General features: G+C 47.8%; 2 protein-coding genes across 6 annotated transcripts in view; one reads left to right on the top strand and one right to left on the bottom strand.

Annotated features, from left to right (window-relative positions):
• Positions 1-4,901, top strand: part of TMEM45B (transmembrane protein 45B) — a 50,313-nt gene extending 45,412 nt beyond the window's left edge. The window contains exons 3-6 of the mRNA XM_045894699.2: positions 1,794-2,000; positions 2,903-3,087; positions 3,555-3,700; positions 4,781-4,901. Coding sequence (XP_045750655.1) covers positions 1,794-2,000; positions 2,903-3,087; positions 3,555-3,700; positions 4,781-4,889 — 647 coding nt within the window. The 3' untranslated portion in view covers positions 4,890-4,901. The remainder of the gene's footprint in view (positions 1-1,793; positions 2,001-2,902; positions 3,088-3,554; positions 3,701-4,780) is intronic.
• A 365-nt stretch (positions 4,902-5,266) lies between these two features.
• Positions 5,267-19,646, bottom strand: part of NFRKB (nuclear factor related to kappaB binding protein) — a 41,651-nt gene continuing 27,271 nt past the window's right edge. For 4 of the 5 annotated variants that reach the window (XM_045894694.3, XM_064577226.1, XM_045894698.3 and 1 more), the window contains 10 exons: positions 19,323-19,429; positions 18,781-18,904; positions 18,511-18,590; positions 18,159-18,379; positions 17,770-18,040; positions 16,966-17,178; positions 13,620-14,387; positions 10,493-10,599; positions 9,580-9,715; positions 5,267-9,464 (listed from right to left, as the gene is read on the bottom strand). In XM_045894694.3, coding sequence (XP_045750650.1) covers positions 9,339-9,464; positions 9,580-9,715; positions 10,493-10,599; positions 13,620-14,387; positions 16,966-17,178; positions 17,770-18,040; positions 18,159-18,379; positions 18,511-18,590; positions 18,781-18,904; positions 19,323-19,429 — 2,153 coding nt within the window. In that variant the 3' untranslated portion in view covers positions 5,267-9,338. Of the gene's footprint in view, positions 9,465-9,579; positions 9,816-10,492; positions 10,600-13,619; positions 14,388-16,965; positions 17,179-17,769; positions 18,041-18,158; positions 18,380-18,510; positions 18,591-18,780; positions 18,905-19,322; positions 19,430-19,646 lie in introns of all 5 variants that reach the window. The other variant, XR_010407031.1, reaches the window with a different exon arrangement.

Raw genomic sequence — 19,646 nt, 5'->3', positions numbered from 1 at the left:
GAGCTTTGTTACTGTTAACAGTTAATAGCACCTTACACCATAGTGCACCGTGAAAAACTACCAAATAAACTACATTCTTCGCCCTAGAAGGACATAGGTATAAGTTGTAGGAAGAGAAGACATACCTGATGAAAAAGATAAAACATAATAGAAAAAATAATAGAGTAAGCTCATGTACATGAATTAGCAAAGTACTAAATGCAGTTTAGTTTAGAAAAATCATCTTTTTTTCCCAGTTGTCTCTCCACTAGAATCTCAAGAGTAGCTACCACCTAATTCCTTGGCATATCCTCCATCCCCATATCTCAAGCAATTACAAAGACGGGGACTTTATGCTAGAGGACCAGTAAGAGAGGCATTGGAAGAAACTGAAGAAAGCCAGCAGAGGGCTATTGGAAAGGAATTTTCCTTTACTGTGCCCTGTTCCAACAAAACCCACGCACTTCCACTGTGACTCGTCATCCACTCCACTACTGGCCACATGAGAAGGGGCCCACTGCGCCAACACTAGAGAGTGTTCTTCTCAGGATCCGCCCAGCATGGGGGTAACGAGGAACTTTATTCTGCAACTGCATTTTGCCACTTCTCACCTTAGGCCCACAGCGTCTCAGAAGGAACCGAAGCAACACCAGTCGTCCCTCTTGGAGTGAGCAGAGGCACCCAGCTTTGTTTGCCCAGCCCCGCTGACTCTTCCCATCACCAGTCAGTCAGGCATCTTGTCTTTCTGGAGTCGAGGTGATGGGAACTATACAGCTTAAATGCTAAGGACAGCATCAATGCTGCCTAGAAAAACAGAGCTAGAAAAGTATTTGGCCTCTTTGCTGGGTGAAGCTACTGCTCATTCCACAAGATCTCCTGAGCTCCTACCCAGCAGGACCTCACTATTCCGGGTCTCGGGGATACAGTGGGGAACCAAGCAGAGTCCCTGCCCTTGCAGAGCTCCCATTCTAGTATCAGTGGGATTTCTTCTCCCGGGTCCTTTCCACCAATTCCTTGATCCCTCACATATAAATTCGGGAAGGGGCTGGGTTTAAGAAAAAAATGTTTGGGGAACAGGGTCCAGAATGCTGTCATGGAGGATTATTCTAGGCCCCAAGAACATTTTGAGCACCAGGCATAAAGACCTATCTTTTGCCTTCCAAAACAGATGATGAAGTAGAAGGGCTAAGAACTACGAGCCACTGTCTCAAAGGCTTGCCTTTCATAAGACACAGTATGGCCAGAAACACCGCGGTGACAGGCCTTCACCTGGTTCTCCCGGTATTTAGGTACAGAGACCTAAAGCTATGGGAAGGACTCGGCTCACAGAGCGCACTCTGTGCTCAGGAAAACCACTCACTCGAAGTCTGCCCCGACGAAAATACACCTGGGAGCCGCTGCTCCCCCCTCGGGCGTGCACCACTATCTTCCCCACCAGTGTAGGGTGTCTCTGCTCAGATCCCATTATTTTCAACCTAATGGTTTCGTTCTGGGATTTCTCTCACTGCTCACTTAGCCCAAAGATTCATGTATCAAGCACATTCTCACTTAAGTGATTATGCCTTGCTTTCAGCTCAGCCACTAGACAAATATCCCAGGGACCCGTGTGGCTGTTTCTATCGCTTCTTCTCTCCACACCCTGACCCCCAAAGGAACAACAGAGGCAAGATATCTACACAGGTTCGTCGGCAAATGCATCTTACACTGAAGTAGCTGCATCTGAGGGAGTAAAGGAGGTGCACTGAACTGGAGGCCACATTCACCCATGTCTCAACTTCCTTCCTGACTTCAATTTCCACTCTCACCCCCTGCAGGGATCCTGGCCGAGCAGTTTGTTCCGGACGGGCCCCACCTCCACCTGTACCATGAAAACGAGTGGTGCAAGTTAATGAACTGGCAGCACAGCACCATGTATTTATTCTTCGCAGTCTCGGGAATCGTGGATATGCTCACCTGTCTTGTCAGCCACGTTCCCCTGGGGCTGGACAGACTGGTTATGGCTGTGGCAGTATTCACTGAAGGTAACTTAGTGGTACGGATGGAAAAAACAATGCAAGAGACTGACAAATTGTGTTTATGATGGATCAGGATAGGGAGACCAGAAATACTGCAAATACAATAACTTTCCCCAGAAAATCCGAATCTCTGAATTTCAGACACCTGATTCAGGACTTGGTCCTGTGCTCTGGAGGATCCAGGGGACATAATCCTTAAAAGAGCCCATGAAAACCTAAGGCTTTCAGCCGAAGTCTCTGGATCTCGGTGCACAAACTCTCCCTGCCCCCTCCCCCATCACGTTCATGTGTATGAGAGCATGTGTGCACTTCCACGCTGAAACACACAGTAACTCTCCAAAACCTGCCTGGATGCCACCACGCATAAGGATAACTCGCTTTGTTCAGGGAAGAGAAACTGCACTCCACCTCCCACCCGGGATGTTCCTGTCTGGACTCCATGACAAACCTCAGGAGACCCACCCAAGCAGCTAGGACAGATTTCCCAATATAACTCATATTAACCGGGGTAAGGAAAAAGCATTTTGTAATCCAACAACCTTACTTGCATCTGTACCTCAGGAAGAGTTAGGGGTGGGGGGGGGGGGGAGTCAAATGAGGGCAAAACTGAATTTCAAGTACACACACAAATTTGTCACAAATCAGCATGTTTCACCTACGCATCATGTACCGAGTAAAGAGATTTTAAAAGATCCATCCTTTGCAGCACATATCCACTTCATACATACACGAAATAAATCTAATCTGTGTCTGTTGCCCCGTAATGTTATATAAACTGACTTCTTAACTGCTGAAAAATCTAGCTTTGAGACAGGCGTAGGAGGGCATTCTAGGAATGGTAACAGTGCAGATGAAGCCTTTGAAGCAGAAGGCAGCAAACCCATGATGGCCGAAATTGATTTGTGCAGGTTTTCTCTTCTACTACCACGTCCACAACCGACCACCCTTGGACCAGCACATCCACTCACTCCTGCTGTGTGCGGTGTTCGGAGGGGCTTTCAGCATCTTTGTAGAGGTGGTCCTCCGGGACAATATTGTGCTGCAACTTTTCCGAACCAGTCTCGTTATTCTTCAGGGCACCTGGTTCTGGCAGGTAATTATTCAAAACGGTGCTCTTCACCTTGTGTGCATTCCAGGAGCCCCACAGAGCTTGTACAAGGCAGGTCCTGCAGGGCCAGCACTGACATACACCACAGGAAGGGCTGTGGAGGACCACTGGTCTTCCCGTGCCTAGCCCCCGACTTAGGCCATTTCATCCAGTAGTACCTTGCTGACGAGCTGACAGGCGGATCCCATGCAGCATACAGAGCGAGCCCGCGTGCCCTCCCTAGCGGAGGCATGGATACCGTTTGTTTATAGGCCCCTGAAATGTGGTTTTAAGTAAGCCCATACTAAAGCCAGAATTAGAGCCATTTTCCTATGCAAAAGGCCCTTCTGTGTTCCCAGGGGTATGGGCAAGAGGAGGCAGTGGGGGATGTACAGCAGCAGGGGCAGCCGCGGGGAGAGGCGAGCTTGCTGCTCAGGACCAACTAAGGCTGGCTTCTCTGTATAACCCCCCAGATCGGGTTTGTGCTGTTCCCACCGTTTGGAGGACCCGAATGGGACCAGAAAGATGACGCAAACCTCATGTTCGTCACCATGTGCTTCTGCTGGCACTACTTGGCTGCCCTCTGCGTTGTGGCCATCAGCTACTCACTCGTTTTCTGGTATGTCCAAGGGAAGACAAATTCTGTCTGGTTCTTCCTAACAACCCCTCGGTCCCCAAAATCTACTACACTACATCATCTTTACTTCCAGTGACCCACCTTTCATAACTAAGCAGTGCTAACTTCGACCACTTTTTGAGTGCCAACTGTACGCCCAGGTCTGCAAATGAGGGTGATGAGATTCTGAGAAGTTAAAGGACTGTCTGGTCCCCGTCACCTGACAGACCCAGGTTTCAAAGGCAGTTCTGGTGGACTTGAAGCCTGCACTGTGAAAGGAAAAACTCTGAATTAGGCATCAGTGCTGGACTACAGACCCCACTGTCCATCATTTTGAGCCCATCACCTTATTCCTGGATTTGCCCCACCTCCTTCCCAGAGATGTGGCAATCAGATACGATGCTGTAACAGCAAGTGCTCTTTCAAGTGCTCGTCAGCGGTTACTAGAATAGCTGACCATTCATTCCCAGGCACTCACTGTCCCGGGCCCTGCGGTAAGAACCTCATGTCTATTACCCCACTGAATCCTCATTATTTTATGAAGTATGTGCTGTAACGTTTTACAGACCGGGAAACCAAGGCTTCAAAGACTGAGTAACTTGATCGAGGTCACCCTATGAGTCAACAGCAGACCTGGCCTTGAACTGCGGTGCGAGTGACTTTTTCGATATGCTAATAATTAGTTCTGTTGTAGCTGCCCCTCGTTTTCCTAGTTTCTGATTTCCCTCCCCAAAGCAGATCTACTTCACACACACACAAGTTTCATGCAGACCAAACAGAAGGGAACTTAAGGTCAGTTTCCTTTAGTTCTTCTGCCTGGTCAGTGAAACAATAAGCTGGGAGACAGAAGACCTATGTTTAGTCTGCTACGACATTAACCATTAAATATTATTAATTATCTACCAATGAATAGTGTCCAAGAAGCAAGATATGCAGACAACCACGTTGTGGTTTCTTTATATGTTTGATAGACATATAAAGAAAATGCTTTAAGAACCAGTGCATGCCTTAACCATCCTTGGTTGAGAGAATAAGGGCATTCGGGGGCTAATTTCCTGCGCTCTTATTGTTGTTCTATTACAGCCATTTGACTCGGTTAAAGAGGCACGGAGGAGAAATCATTGGCATTCGGAAGCTGAAGTCAGATCACACTTACCAGACTGCCCTCTTGAGTGGCTCAGATGAGGAATAAGGGAGGCCACCCGTCATCAATGCGGGGTGGACAAGCCCCTTTGAGTCCGAACAGCTAGAGTGTGCAAAGGGGTAGCTCATCTCCGTTTCAATGCTTGCTCTGGTCTGCTCTTAAGGTTCTATATATTTGCACCTTCTCATTTAACTGACTAAAGTCTCTGTTGCTATGGTATCCTTCATAAAGAAAAATGAAGCAAGCCTTTGTGTCCCAGTATGAAGAGAAATCAAAGACTCTGAAAGTTTCAGAACGGGATGGGGCCTCATGGATGAATCCAGGATATGAATCCAGCAGAAAATACTGCTTTTGATAACTTACTCTTTTCTGAAGAAAACAGGTAGCTTATCAGAAATTGAGACTGCCTTTATTTTAAAGATACAATTCTAGCACATTTTTTTTTTTAAGTAAAACAATTTATAAGCTTTGGTACTTTAAATATTACTTGTTAAACATTTCTTAATTAACCATTAATATTCCAGAGTACTGCAATACTACTCGTAAGTGATGACATTAGGCCAAAGGGGACTTTTTTTTTAAACCAGGAAGCTAGTTAGTGGCCCAGCTGAGAGCTGGAACACTGATGTTCTGGGTCCTCAAAAGTACCCTCACAAGAAGATGCTAACAGGAAGTCTGTATAATGAGGTAGAGAGAAAAATGGCAGGTTATTGAAGACCCTGAATTTAAATACAGCTGAAAGCAAAGGGTAAGAATCCTGCAAAGGATGTGGATCTTGAAATAGTAATATAAAGTCTTGACACTGTAATCCTGGTTCTGGATGTTTTTTCTTTCTTTCTTTTTTTTTTTTATAAAACTTCCTTCAACAAATATTTATTAAACATCTACTTGGCACCGACACTGAAATGGTTGGAAGGATTACTGAGATACCTGTCAGCCAGGAATTCACAGTCTTAACGGGAGAGAGATGCAGTTACCTACAGGGTGACTGGTGCCATAAGGGGTAAGTACAACTACCATGAATGTGAGGGAGGGGAGGAGATGGGGAGTCTGCCCTGGAGAAACATGTTCCGGGCATAGAGAACAGGAAGCACAGTGACCATGAAATCATGAAGGAACACGGAGAGTTAGTTAAGTTCCACAAACTGACAGAAGTGGGCTAGGACAAACTGGAAAGGTCTTCCAGACCAACCTATCATTCGTGTGTGCAGCACCTCACACACACTGACAGGCACCGTCTCCCATGTGATTCGCACAACCACCTATAATGGAAGCACATTCGGTTCTGCAGAGAAGTTGATGAGCCAAAGGTCACAGAGCTATGAAGTCGCAGAGCCAGCCTTCAAGACTCCAAAGCCAGCTTACTTCTCGATAGAGCCCCCCCAGCTACTTCACACAGATACGGCAGAGATCTTCGACACACAGCACCATGTGCTCTTCGGCAGAAATGCTGTACTTGCGTGAGAGCTGACCTCCCACGGTTAGCTAGCATTTCAGTGCTGAAGTTACATCTCAGGGATTAAGAATTAGCTACTTGAAAATGGGATTTAATTATGAGAAGAGAACCTGTGGGTCCCCTTTCAGGATCCAGTTTTGTTTGCCTGCTAAGTAGGAACCCAAACATCCATTCAGTTAAATACTGGAGGACCCATTATGGGCAATTAACATAAAAACATATTCTTTCCCGAAGAGACTGGAGGTGGGGGTAAGGAACCTATTCACAGTGTTCCTTTCATTGTAAAGATCGCTGCGGGTGGATGGGGTGGGGTAGTGCAGTACACGGTAAGGAAATGTATTTTCTGCAGAGTGAGGGGTTGAGGTGTGAAGATCAGATAGGCAACACTGAAACTTACTGTGATGCCCCTTTCGTATCACGGTTTGGGATACCTTCATGGAACTGATCAATCCTGGAGAAAAACCTTCTTAGATGTGGTATTAAAGTACAAACCCATCACAGTGCTAGTCACCAAATCCAGTCTTAGGCACACGGTCTGAATAATTTTACCAACCTCTGAACCTTAGGTGCGGAGGCTCAAGGGCTCCAAGTTCTTCTGGGCATGTTCCCCCAAAACATCTGCCATAGCTCTCACATCTCTACAAGACCCTTGAGGTCTATATCCAAGGGCCATGTTTGAAGCAAATGCTGCTGACATCCCTTGAACAACTCCAGCAGGGGCTGCCCTTCCTCAGCACCCTACCGACAGGCTGGGCGGTACCAAATCGTACTCAGCAGGGAGCCAGTCCCACACTAGCATTCGGAAACTTCTCTGTTCTCTGAGCTGGCAGGTAAATGTCTCCAGGCACTAAGGAGACAGACACAGCCAGGTGACTTCAGTAAATAAAAGAGTGGGGCAGGGCTGAATGTCGGAACTACTTTCATGCAATCACTTGTTAAGTAACTTCGAGAAAGGTTTGTTTTAACTAGCAATAAATACGTGAGACAGGATCCCTCAAATGTCTACCGTTTTCTCATTTAGAAACTGTCACTCGGACCCTTCATGTGAAATGTGACTCTAGGAAGCAATGACGTGCAAATATCAAAGTCCTGGAAAGGACAGATGCCCTCTCCTCTACTCAGCTAAAAGGCCATTTTTTTCCTTCATGGCAGTCCCTACCTCTCCCCCTCCCCTGTCTGACTTCTGTGCCAGCCCCCCACTACAAGCAAAAGCTCAGTCACCCCTCAGCCAGTTCACCTCGGCACTCTGTAACCTGGGCTTACTCCCCCAATTCCAACTGTCCCCACCTCTCAGCATGACACATCACAGCCACCCTCCCCTAGGAAGGCAGCAGAAAGGATCGGAAGACTGGATTTACATCTTGCTTCTCTTTAACCCCAACTCAGACCTGCAATCTGTCACAGGGATGAGAAGTCAGAAGAAGGATAATGCGGTCTATTTCACAGAACTGCTTCAAGAATCAAATGCGATGTCCAGAAAGCCACCAGCCACTATGACCTTCCCTGCTCCTCTGCAGCCTGTCTCATCACTCAGCAGCCACCTGGCAACCCCCTCTACATTAGGCCACGGAAATTTTCTGCCCCTCAACTCCACTTCCTTGCCAGAAAAAAAATAAAAGATCATCTCTGAATTTCCACAGATTAAAGACACATTTTTAATAATCTGGACACTCTCAAGAGAGACAGGGAAGCTCTGACCCTGCAGGAAAGCTCCACCATCCAACCCCTGCTCCCCTACAAAAGAGGCCTATGTTGTTAACAACCAGGGCTTTACCACGAGATTTTCCAATATTGTTCGGAGCTCTGCCTAGAGCTTGGTAGAGGCTGAGAAGGGGGACACAGCCAGGATGAAAGGACTAGTAAATCCTGACTGACCTCTCCTGTGACCAAGCGGCCTGGTGCGCACACCCACTCTCTTCTTGCCGTCTCTACCCTGGAGCAGAAGTCAGCAAAGTTTTACCTAAAGGGCCTAAGGACATAAATATTTCAGGCCTAAGGGCCATATGAACTCTATGGCAATGACTCAGGTCTGCCTTCTAACTGAAAGCAGCCATGGATAATACATAGACAAACGGCCAGGGGCTGTGTTCCAATAAGACTTTATTTACAAAAACTGGTAGCCAGCCCCAGGGCTGTGGTTTGCAGACTTGCTCTGGAGCAAAGCAGAACATACAATCTCTGAACTGCAATACGGTCTGAGCTGCAAAAGCAGCATCTCTGCTGCTGCTTGCCTACTCTGTCCACTGGCTCTGGACTTTGGTGTGAACAGGCTTGACAAGGACGACAAAGTCAGCAGGTGAAGATACAGACCACAATCAAGATCCCGATACCTCGTCTTTATGAGGCGATGCCAAACTCCTCCCATTTCGGGGAACCCATACTCTCTCGTTCCCTAGGATTCCCTGCCCACCTTACAGCCTCCCCATTACTATGTAGTGATCAAGTCAGCCACCAACTTACTAAGAATCCTGCTATTCTCTCATTCTGGTCAAAAGAATAAGTAATCAGTTTGGGGGGCGGGGGGGCGGGGGGAGAGGGCTAAAGCCCAGGTTTCTCTTGGATAAAGATGTACAACAGGTTCCTTAAAAAAATAAGTTACATAAAAATTTCTGGACACAAAAACTCCTATCTAGACCACTAGTCACAGAGAAGAGCAGAAGCTAAAAAACCCAATCCCCACAGAGAACGAGGTTTCCTGCCGGTGTGCACGCTCTGCGGCTGTGAGCCTTCCCCGGCGTCTGGCTCTCCAGAAGAGAACTGGGCTCGTGGGGCCCAACAGTGACCTCACCCAACCCTAACAGAGGAGCTTCTCCCGGATCGGAACAGAACAGCCCTTGGAAGCCTGGAGGGGACTTTTCTCGGTGTGCTCCGCTGTGGAGTGTGGCGGCAGATTCCAGGCCACTGATGCCATCATCCCACTGCCGGCCTTCCCTAACCAGACAAGCTGAGAAGAACGATGCCCCCCCTCTGCTCCCCTCATCTCGGCCAGGAGGGCAGACCCAGGTGCGTGCGTGCATGGACGCCGCCTCTCTCGCCCCGAATCACTGCTGTTCAGGTGCCTGTTTAGGAGATGGAGCTGTGGTCACAACGACAGTGGAGACTGCTTTGGAGGAACCCGAAGCTGTCCCCTGTTGAAGATGAGATGCGGGCACAGTCTGGATGCGCACCTGTGTGCAAAGAGAGAGGGTCTGGTCAGGAGGTCGCAAACGAGCTCCGCAGTCGCCAACAAACAGCAAAGGGGAGACAAGCCCGATACGGCCAGCAGTTCGCCTTGGCCCTTACCTGTGTGGCCTGACCTTGTTGCTGAAGCTGCTGCAACTGCTGGGCAGTGAGGAAACTCACAGGCTTATTGCCAGCAATGAGCTTAGTACCCGCGGGCATGGTGGTGAGGATGATATTGCGGCCCAAGCCACCGAGGCTGTGGAGGGAAAGCAGGAGTGAGGCGCCGTAACAGGCGGGCCGTGTGCTTAAGGAAAACAGGGAGCTCTGCAGCCCAGCGAAAGTTCCTGCATTCTGGACTGAAATGGAAACCAGCTGGTGAGACCACCTTTCTCCTAGCTTCTAGGCTTCCCATAAAGCCCCAAGGCCCTCAGTGCTCTGGATACAACGGCTCTGACACCGTACCCCGATCAGCAGGAATAATGGACAGGACTCCATGGAAGTGGGCATTCCAGAAAAGAAACTCTTCCCCAAAACAGCTGCCTTGAGACCATCTGATGTCCTCATGCCCCTTATCCCTGTTTAGGGCAGGACCACACAAAGCCCAGGCTCCCAAGTAAGCCCTCCTCCTCTGAACTATCACAGCACAGGGCTCAATGTCAAAGTGAGGCCTTCCCTAACACCCACACTGGACACTGCCATCTGAGCCACGGCACCAGCCCACCCCCTCCCAGCACTTCCCATCCCCTTCCTTCCTTTTTTCTCCATAGTACATATCACCAACCCACATGGTATTTTACTCTCTTATTTCTCTCCTCCCCCTACAATGTAAGCTTGAAGACAGCATGGATTTTTGTCTGTTTTCATCACTGCTCTGTGTCCCCAACACCTAGAAACAATACTAGGTGCTCAAAACTGTGGATGAGCACAAAGAAGGAGAAATATCCAAGAAGAGCCCCAGAAAAACTAGCTGCCCTTCCTGTGCGTGGCAAGGAGCCACGTGGAAGCCCTGCCCGCCCATCACTCCGGAACTTACTTGGCTCCAAGGTTGCCTTTGATGATGGGGGCCGTGACCACACTTTTGCCCTTCATAGGCTGGCTAATAACAGACAGTGGAACCGTGATCCGCGTAGGCAGCTTCCCCTAAAGAGAAAAAGAAATCAGGCTTATGGGATAGGAGGGAAGGAGAACTAAGCACCACCTACAGGGCCACCGAACCGAGGAGCAAGCACTCAGATGCTCTCACTTCCTATACTCTGCAGGAGCCCAATATTTCTGAGGGGTGGGCCCAGGCTGCCCTCCTAAAACTGCTGACAGGCTGTAATAAGTGCTCACATACTCTACTGAGGTCTCATCTGATCTGTTAACCATACTCCTTCCTTCTCACTCCCGGAAACAGCAACAACCATATATAACCGCTACCATCAGGATAAACATGAGTACTAAACTGCAAAGGAAAGCACTGTGTTCACTTAAGCACGGTAAGAGTCTGAGCTCCACAGAGGGTAGGGTCTTAGTGATCTGTGTACCTCCCGATACTTGGCACACAACTATCTGAAGGAAGTGTGATGAAGAACAGAGGCACTCAGGAGTTAATATAGTGCACAATCCTGCTTCCCTGGAACGCAGGCTCACTGGCAGGGTGCACACAGCCCGGCACGCTAGATTAGGAACAGGTCACATTTTCCAAGTGCTTTCCATCTCTCCCAGAGATAAGAGGTTAGTTAAGGGACATTAATAATAAACTCAGCCAAGTGAAAAGTCCAACCCCAAAGCCACTAAGGCCCAAAAGGAACAAAATAGAAGCTCAAAAGGCCTAGAGTCTTTGGGATTTCAGGATGGCAAAGATTAGCTCACTGCATCACCTGTGTTCAGGATGACTGCCTTTTAACCCTTAGTTGGTAATAAAATTTATACACAGTAAAATCTTGTGTAAATCTGATTTTTAAAAAAATGATTCAAGGGTGCCTGGGTGGCTCAGTTGGTTAAGCGGCTGCCTTCGGCTCAGGTCATGATCCCAGCATCCTGGGATCGAGTCCCGCATCGGGCTCCCTGCTCAGCGGACAGCCTGCTTCTCCCTCTCCCTCTGCCTGCTGCTCTGGCTACTTGTGCTCTATCTCTGTCAAACAAATAAAATCTTAAAAAAAAAAAAAAAAAGATTCAATGCTAGGATACTCAGAAAAGGCATCGACACTTCCCAAGGGCAAGCTATTTCTCAAGAAGCCAGGCACTCAGGTATAAAACTGTGTGTCACAGGTCCCCACACCAATCTCCAGTTGACTCACAAGTTGTAGCCCATCAGAAAGCACTCAAAGATGTCAACAGGCAACAGAATAATTTAAGATGGTGCCTCCAGGTGGATTTATTTATGGTTTTATTTTCTTAAGAATGCCTCAGTTGCTTCCAGTATTTCAGACCACCAGAACACCAGCTGGAATTCTCTCTTTATGAACTAGCCTAACTAGCTGAGTAGACTGGGAAAAGAATCCCTGCTCCATGCTCTGTGCCCCTCACAGGCTCCCAGGTTGTATTTGTCTAGACTGTGACGGAGTAGATGCCACGGGCTTACTACCTTTCTGTGTTAGGAGAAGGATTCAAGAGAAAGAAAAGTGGATCAAGTATATACTGTTTCCTTGCCTCCTTAATTTAACTTTTGTGATATGAGAACCTAAATAAATACTTCCTTTTAAGCCACACTATATTTCAGGGTTTGCTGGCTGGTTGGTTTTGCTAATATCCTCCTTCCTCCACCACTCTGGCTTTTATCCAAATTACTGAGGTTTTACTATATAGCTTGCTTAGGAAAGTAAAACTGTTTTATACCATGCATAGCACCCCACTTTACAGAACAGTGCTCCTTATCCATAGGCTAAAAAATAAAAACACACGTGCACCCAGAAACACACCTATGCTGATACAGGAATTTGCTTTATGATAAGTGTATTTCAAGTTAGTGGGTAAGGAATAAACTAGCTGATGATGTTGGAATAAAGTAAATATAAAATGACATCTCTACGACATGCCATTCACAAAACATATTTCAAATGGATTATCGACGATACTTTTTCTAAAACCCTGAAAATATTTTATGAAAATGAAGGCTAATATTTTTATAATCCTGGAGTATGAAAAGCACAAGACACAAAACCCAGGAACCATAAAAGAAAATGTTGATAGATCTAATCTGATAAAATGCCTGTAGAGCAAAGGCTCCATAGGCAAGGTTAAAAAATGACAGACTGGAAGGAAGTATTTTCTACACATACCAAGAATTAACATCCAAAAGATATAAAGAACCCCCTCAAACAATGTGAAAAAGCCAAATACCCCAGAAGAAAACTGGCAGATTTATTCACCACTGGACAGCACATGGCAAAATGGATGCCCAACTCCTCTAAAGATCAGGGAAATGAAACAGAAAAAGAACTCTCTTCACCACTAAGATAAAGTTAAAACAAATCCTGGGATACCCAGCATTGGTTAGGGTACGGGGGAGAGAGGAGAGCTGCTGAGGGGAGTATAAGGTGTGTGACCTCTTTTGGTTACATGATTGGAGTTAACAGAGCTTTCCATATGTATCCCTGCCCTATTCTAGCATCCTCCACTCCAGAAATGCTTATACGTGTTCATTCACCACAGCACTGGTCTTTAATAGAACAAAGGTTCAAGCACACCCCTTCTATGGATTACCATGTATCAGTAAAAAGAATGCTGTCAATACCCACATAGGATCTACTACAATCCCCAAAACATATTTTTAAATAAATAAGGCAAATCACAGAACAGTATGTGGATTTAAGGTCTCTTACAGGGATTTCTTTTTAAACTATGTGTATATACTGTATGAAGATGCTCAGGAAAAGGCCCGGAAGGATAAATGCCAAAATACCAGTAGTAATTAGCCCTCATGAAAGGAGAAGTAGGGGGTGGTGAAAAAAATTTTATCTTTTACTCTATGTACTTCTGTACTGTTTTAATCCTTTATAAGAATGTACATATATACTACTTCATAAATTTGTTTCGAAATTAAACAAAAAAAGCCTATTAGGAAATAAGCCTGTTTGGGTCAAATGAAGTGATACAGACCAGGTGTACTTTCCATTCCTAAAAAGAGAAGCCCCCTAAGCAGAAGCGCTGTTCTTCCCTCCCCCTGGGTTACTCACAGCCTGGGACGTGGAAACCACCGTGGTGCTGACAGGGACCTGCCGCACGGCAGAGGCTCCCGTCCCAATGCTGATGGGGGTGCTTGCGGCCCCGGAAGCCACGGCCACAGTCTTGGACACAGCAGCATTCATACTGGGCAAAGACACCGCTGAAGTATGGACAGTTCCAGACCCACTGGCCACTGAGGACCCTTGCTTGGCATGGGCCGCAACTGTGATGGTCTGGCCTGCTTTGGGGGGCATCACTCCCAGGCCCTGCACGATGCGGATCGTGGCAGCCGGTTTCGCTTCGGAAGAAGCCACTGTGTTTTTCGCCTTCTGGTCTGCCACACTCACACCGAGCGCAGGCATCAAGCGGAAAGCTGAACTTGAGGCTTCTGTTGGCTTGAGGTCAGGAGTCACTTTAACCACAGTGGTACCTGTCGGAGTGGATGAAGGGGCACTGGCCGAACTGGCCTTGGCAGGGCTCTCCGTGGCATGAACCGGATTGGAAGTGACATGTAAGGTAGCAGAAATGCCTTTGCCCGCAGTGCCGCTTCCTGTCCCAAAGAGGTCCTGGGTCAATTTGACTGTGGTGACCTGGGATTTTGCCAACGTGGCCATCATGTCCGGAGTGATTCGCAAAACCGTCTGGCCTTTGGCATCCGTGGTGATGGAAGAGGGCGGCAGACGCAAGACATCCTTACCCTGGATGCAGAAGTTAGTGGCTGTGAGCGGAATGCTGTTGCCCGTCTGGGGCTTCACACCGAGCTGCCCAGTGATGGCCACCTGGATGGGAAAGAAACAGCACTGACCAGGGGAGCCGCAGTGCTAAGCTGCTGACATTTCTCTAACTTTTTGTTTCAAAAACTGGTGAACATTTACAAAAGTAGAGACCAGTGTATAACAAATCCGTGTACCCAGCTTCAAAGTGACCACTTTGCCAATCTTGTTTTATCTGTCCTTCCCCCTTTTTTTGGGGGGGTGGACAGAGGAGTTGGAATATTTTAAAGTAAACCACTATGTATCATTTTGCTGATCAATACTTCTGGATACACTTCTAACCTAGAAAAAGACTTTTTAAAGTAAAAAAATAATCACCTACACATTAAACCAGATGGGCTTAACAGATATGGAACATTCCATCCCAAAACAGCAGAATACACATTCTTTTTAAGTGCACACAGAACATTTTCCAAGATAGATCGCGTTAGGCCACACCCCCACACATACAAAACCCCTATTACCTAATAATCATCTATAAATAGTATCTAATAATATATATTTGCATTTCCCCAACTGTTTCTAAAAATGTCTTTTATTGACAATTATGATGATCGTCAATAATGAGAGCAGCAGAATGGCACCAGGGGTCCAGAGCATGGGCTTTGGAGCCAGACTTCCTGGATTCACACACCAACTCCTATTTAAGGTCAACGTCCCATGTGTCACACATGCAACTCTTCTAGCCTCAGGGACCTTCTCTCCATTGCATTCCCCCTCTCTACTGGATAACTGCCATCAGAATGCAAACATGCTTTAACATCTTTCAACCTACAAAAGCAGCAGACCCTCATTTACTCCACATCCCCCATCCAGCCCCGGTTCTCTGCTCTCTTCAAAAGCAGAATTGCTGAAAAACTGCCTACATGACCTGTCTCTACTTCCTCGCCTTACATTCTCTTTTGAACCCATTCCCAAACAGCCACCAATTCAGTGGTGGCCAGTCAAGTGTACTCATTACCTGTAACCAGTGAGTGATCCATTTTCAGCCTCACATCACTCACACTTTCATACCCTTGATACACGTGCTGACTTCATAAACACACTGGTCATAGGTCTGAATTCCAGTATCTGCACCTCGGTGTTTTCTAGCTCAGTAAATGGTATCACAATCTACCTAATCACTCAAGCCCAAAGCTGTGGGACACACTCAACTCCCTTCTTTCAACAGACCCCATACTCCGCCCACCGGAGAATCACTCGAGCTCTACCGTCAACCCTATATCCAGAATCCCAGCACCTCTCCACACCTCCAAAGACGATGCACACGAGCCAGCCCCAGCTCACCTGCCATAACTACGTCCCACCTGGTCTCCCTGCTTCCACTGCCACCTGAAGCCCATCCTATGCAGCAGCCAGTGAGCTCTTTAAATGTAAACCACATCAAGTCATTCTGGCCTGCGATCTTTCAATGGCTCCCCATCACATTAAAATTAAAATCGAAGTCTGACGTGATTTAACCACAGCTAACCTCACAAGCAACCCCACCTTCAAACACCTTCACACCTGCTCACTAAGCTTCACACTCAATGGCTTTCCTATTGTTCCTCAAGCACATGATGTGGAAACAACGGACTCACTGCACTTTCACTTGCTACGCCTATGCCTAGAATGCTTTGTCGCCAGATAATCAAAATATGGCACACTCTCTAACCTCATTTCATCCCTCTTCCAAATGCCATCCCCTCAGGCCTGCACAGACTGCCTTAGCTAAAATGGCACACGCCTACCCCTCCCCGTTTACTGCTCTCCTTAGCTCTTATGACACCCGTCCCTGAAGCAGTTTTCCGTCCCCCAGCTCTATGAGAAGATGAGTTCCACAAAGGCAGGGATGCGGCCTCTGGAATACACCACTAGATCCCCAATACTCTGGACAGTGCCTGGCACAAAAAAAGCACTCGATAAATATTTGTTCAATGAAAACAGTGACATTATTTTACCATTAGATTATTCCATTTCTTCATGTACAAAATAAGAATAACAAAAGCATCTACGCCATGGCATTGTAAGGATTAAATTACCTAGTATCTACAAAAGCATGGTGCAGGTACATGAAAAGCACATCTGTCACTGCTACTGTGCCGAACAATTTTTTTGTGATTTTTTTCCTTAAAGATTGTATTTTTAAATAATCTCTGCACCCAGCATGGGACTCGAACTCACAACCATGAGACCAAGAGTCACGTGCTCCACTGACTGACACAGCCAGGCGCCCCACTGCTTACCAATTCTTCAAAATTTGATTATCATCCTTGCATATTCACAATGAGGAAAGTACAAATGTATCCTGTATTATCAGAGTTAAGCAAAAATACCAGCAAAGTATATAATGTTATACCGCAAGATCTTCATTAAATAAATTCATGGAACATCTACTCCAAATCCAGAAACTACTAAATGCTAAATTATATGGAAAAGAAACAGAAAAAATCTTCAGCATCTATGAGGCCTGCACCGCCACTGGTGGGAACTCACCTTTGAAATACCCGTGAACTAAGGATCAAAGATTACAAATCATTAAGATCTCCGACTATCCTTTGCTGTAGAACAAAGGCGTCGAATCCACCCAGAGATTTCCACTGACCTGCTTGATGATGTTCTGTCCTGTGACATTCTGAATGACAGCAGCTGGGGAAGCACTCGGAGCAGAGCTCCCGGGAGAACTCGTGGCTGGCTTGCTTGCGGGGCTGGCTGTGGCAGGGATACTTGTCATCGTGAGCCCCGTCTGCCCGGGGCCAGGACGCTGCACAGTGGCCGCCGTGCTCTGGGCTTTGACTGGAACGGTGGCCATTACTGTCTAGTTCAAGTGTGAGGCCAAGAGCTTGATTAGACACGGAGATGCAGCCCAGCACACCAAGCCATCTCCAGTGTGCCACCACCCAGAAGTGTCCCTCTAAGAGTACTTGTACTCTACCAGTGCTTAAGGCTCGCTACGCTACTAAGTGGACACTGTAAAGTTCTTGTATCTGTGTGGAGCATCTTAATTTTCAGAAAGCTTTCACACTGAACCTCCCATTTTATTCCTACACAATGAGAACAAATATTATAGCCCTTTTATGATAAAGGAAACTGAGGCAGGAAATAAGACTCTTCTTTAAAATTACCCAACTAGTTAGCGGCACAGCTAAGATGAGAGGCACAATGGAAGGAGCCTGAAATTTAGAATCACATCCCACCTCCACGAGGGTCCTAACATTACAATCCTGAGTAAATCACTAAACTTCTTGGAAGTTCTGATTCCCAACATGTAAAATACAACTTATTAGTCATGCTTACTCAGCTGTGAACATTAAATGAGCTGCTGTGTCAGGCTCCTCAGTCCCTCCCCAGCCTGCCCAGTGGACTCATCAGACTACCTCAGAGTCCAAGGCTCGCTGTCCCCATTTACCTGGGACACAACTTTGGTCTGTGGAGCAGTGGCTGGAGCGCGAATCTGTGGTCCCGTCGGCATCTGGGGCAGCGTCTGCGTTGGTCCCGCCGACTGCTGAGTCACAGTAGGAAGGCCAGGCTGGGCCACCACCCGCACCTGGGGTAGTCCAGCTGAGCCAGAGTGGCTCACGACACGGGCGGTGGCCTGAGAACTTGGTGGAGTCTGGCTGGAAGCCGGGGAAAGCATCGTTCCTAGCTGTGGCATGGTTGGGGAAGACACCAGAAGAACACTACAAGGATATGGGAAAATAGGGGGGAGGGGAACACAACAAGACCCAAACAATTTAAGCCACACATCCAAAAGGCCTTCAGAGGGAGAAAGCTGGAGAAAAAAATGGAGGAGCTTACCCTGAGCTAGATTTAGCTGGTTCTGAGACAGCAGCAGGGCCACTTTTGTTCACTGATGACACAGGTGGAGGGGAGATCGGAGTGGCAGGCAAAGCCGGAGTGGTGGGGGTCACAGGTGTGACCGGGGTGGGTGGCATGCTGGAGTCACTGAGGCTCATCTGGCTCTGCTCAGAGGGGCCACTGCTGAGGACCTTCAGTGAACTCTCCTTGGTACCGGATTTCTACGAGCAGGAGAGAAATCGGGTGCAGTTACCAAAAGTCCCCAAGGGGTGGCACGGCCCTGCGGTTCCCGAAGGCCTCGCTGCCACCACCTGCGACACCACTGAGGCAGCCGCTCTCAGAGGTCACTTACCACCTTCGATGGGGGCTTGGGTTTTTGCTGAAGGGCTTTCCTGGCTTTAGCTGCAGCTGCCTGTGCTTGGTGAATCCGCTCTGTAAACAAGAGTGGTAAGCCTCAGCAAGTTTAACCTCAGCACAGTAAGGAGGGTGGCTTCATTAAGAGCCGAGCCCCGGCTGGTGGCCTCACCAGCGGGCTAGGTCCTGCCTGAACGTCACTGAAAAGCCTAACAGCACTGGGGCAGGAAGTCAGAAGCTTCCCTAGTCCACTCGGGGCCTCACGCACCGAACTCCTCCTCACTCCGGTCTCGATGCAGGTAGATCCACAGCTTTCGCCCAATGTCGTATTTCACACACGGGTCTTTCTCATAATGCAGCCGATCCAGTGCTCCGCTCACCACCGTGTTCACCTGAGAACCAGAGCAAAGGGAGAAAGGGACGTGTCAGACTCGGATGCCAGAGCAAAAGCGCTGGGTGTAAGTCGCAGCCGATCAACAGATCCTAACTCGGCCGGGGGCAGCACCGCCAACGGCTCACTGCGTCACTGGCAAAACAAGAAGCACCCTAGGATTCCTGAAAGACTGAGCTGTGCCCTGAAGGAGCCGGGGAACTAAGAAGCCGTAGAAGCTGAAGGAAACTGCAGAGTCAAATCTGTGCTCCACTGACTACAGGGTCTTAGGTCATCACTGTTCCCATTTCTTAGGATCTCCTCCTTTCCTCTTCATCACTCAAGTAAAAAAAAAAAAAATTACGACATTTTATGTTTCCCTCTAAGTTCTCTCAAACGCGTTCTGGAACAAAACAAACACCATCTCTTTTCCATCCTACCTGGGTGCTGGTGACATCTGGGGCAAGAAACTGGGAGTCCTTGAGTAGTTCACAGATCTCTGCCCGGGTACCTTCCCCGTTAGGCAGCCGGGCCGCAGCATCTCGAACTGATGGCATGAGAAAATGGAAAGTCCAAGAGTCAAGCACGGCTGCCACTGAGGAGCACTGTCCTTCTCACGTGCTCTCGTGGGGAGCAGCTCGCTGAGGAGTGTCTCTGCTGTAGTCAGACTCGGCATTACCATCTATTCTGATAGTAATAAGGGGGCAGTGGCCTATATTTCTCACACTTTCAGCCAAGACTGAGGTCTGTTAACTCGGGTGGGA

This window comes from Mirounga angustirostris, unplaced genomic scaffold (assembly GCF_029215605.1).
Source record: "Mirounga angustirostris isolate CCGP_5_RB_7025 unplaced genomic scaffold, mMirAng1.0.hap1 SCAF_13, whole genome shotgun sequence".
Taxonomy (NCBI): Eukaryota; Metazoa; Chordata; class Mammalia; order Carnivora; family Phocidae; genus Mirounga; species Mirounga angustirostris.
This window is presented reverse-complemented; position numbering and strand designations above follow the sequence as displayed.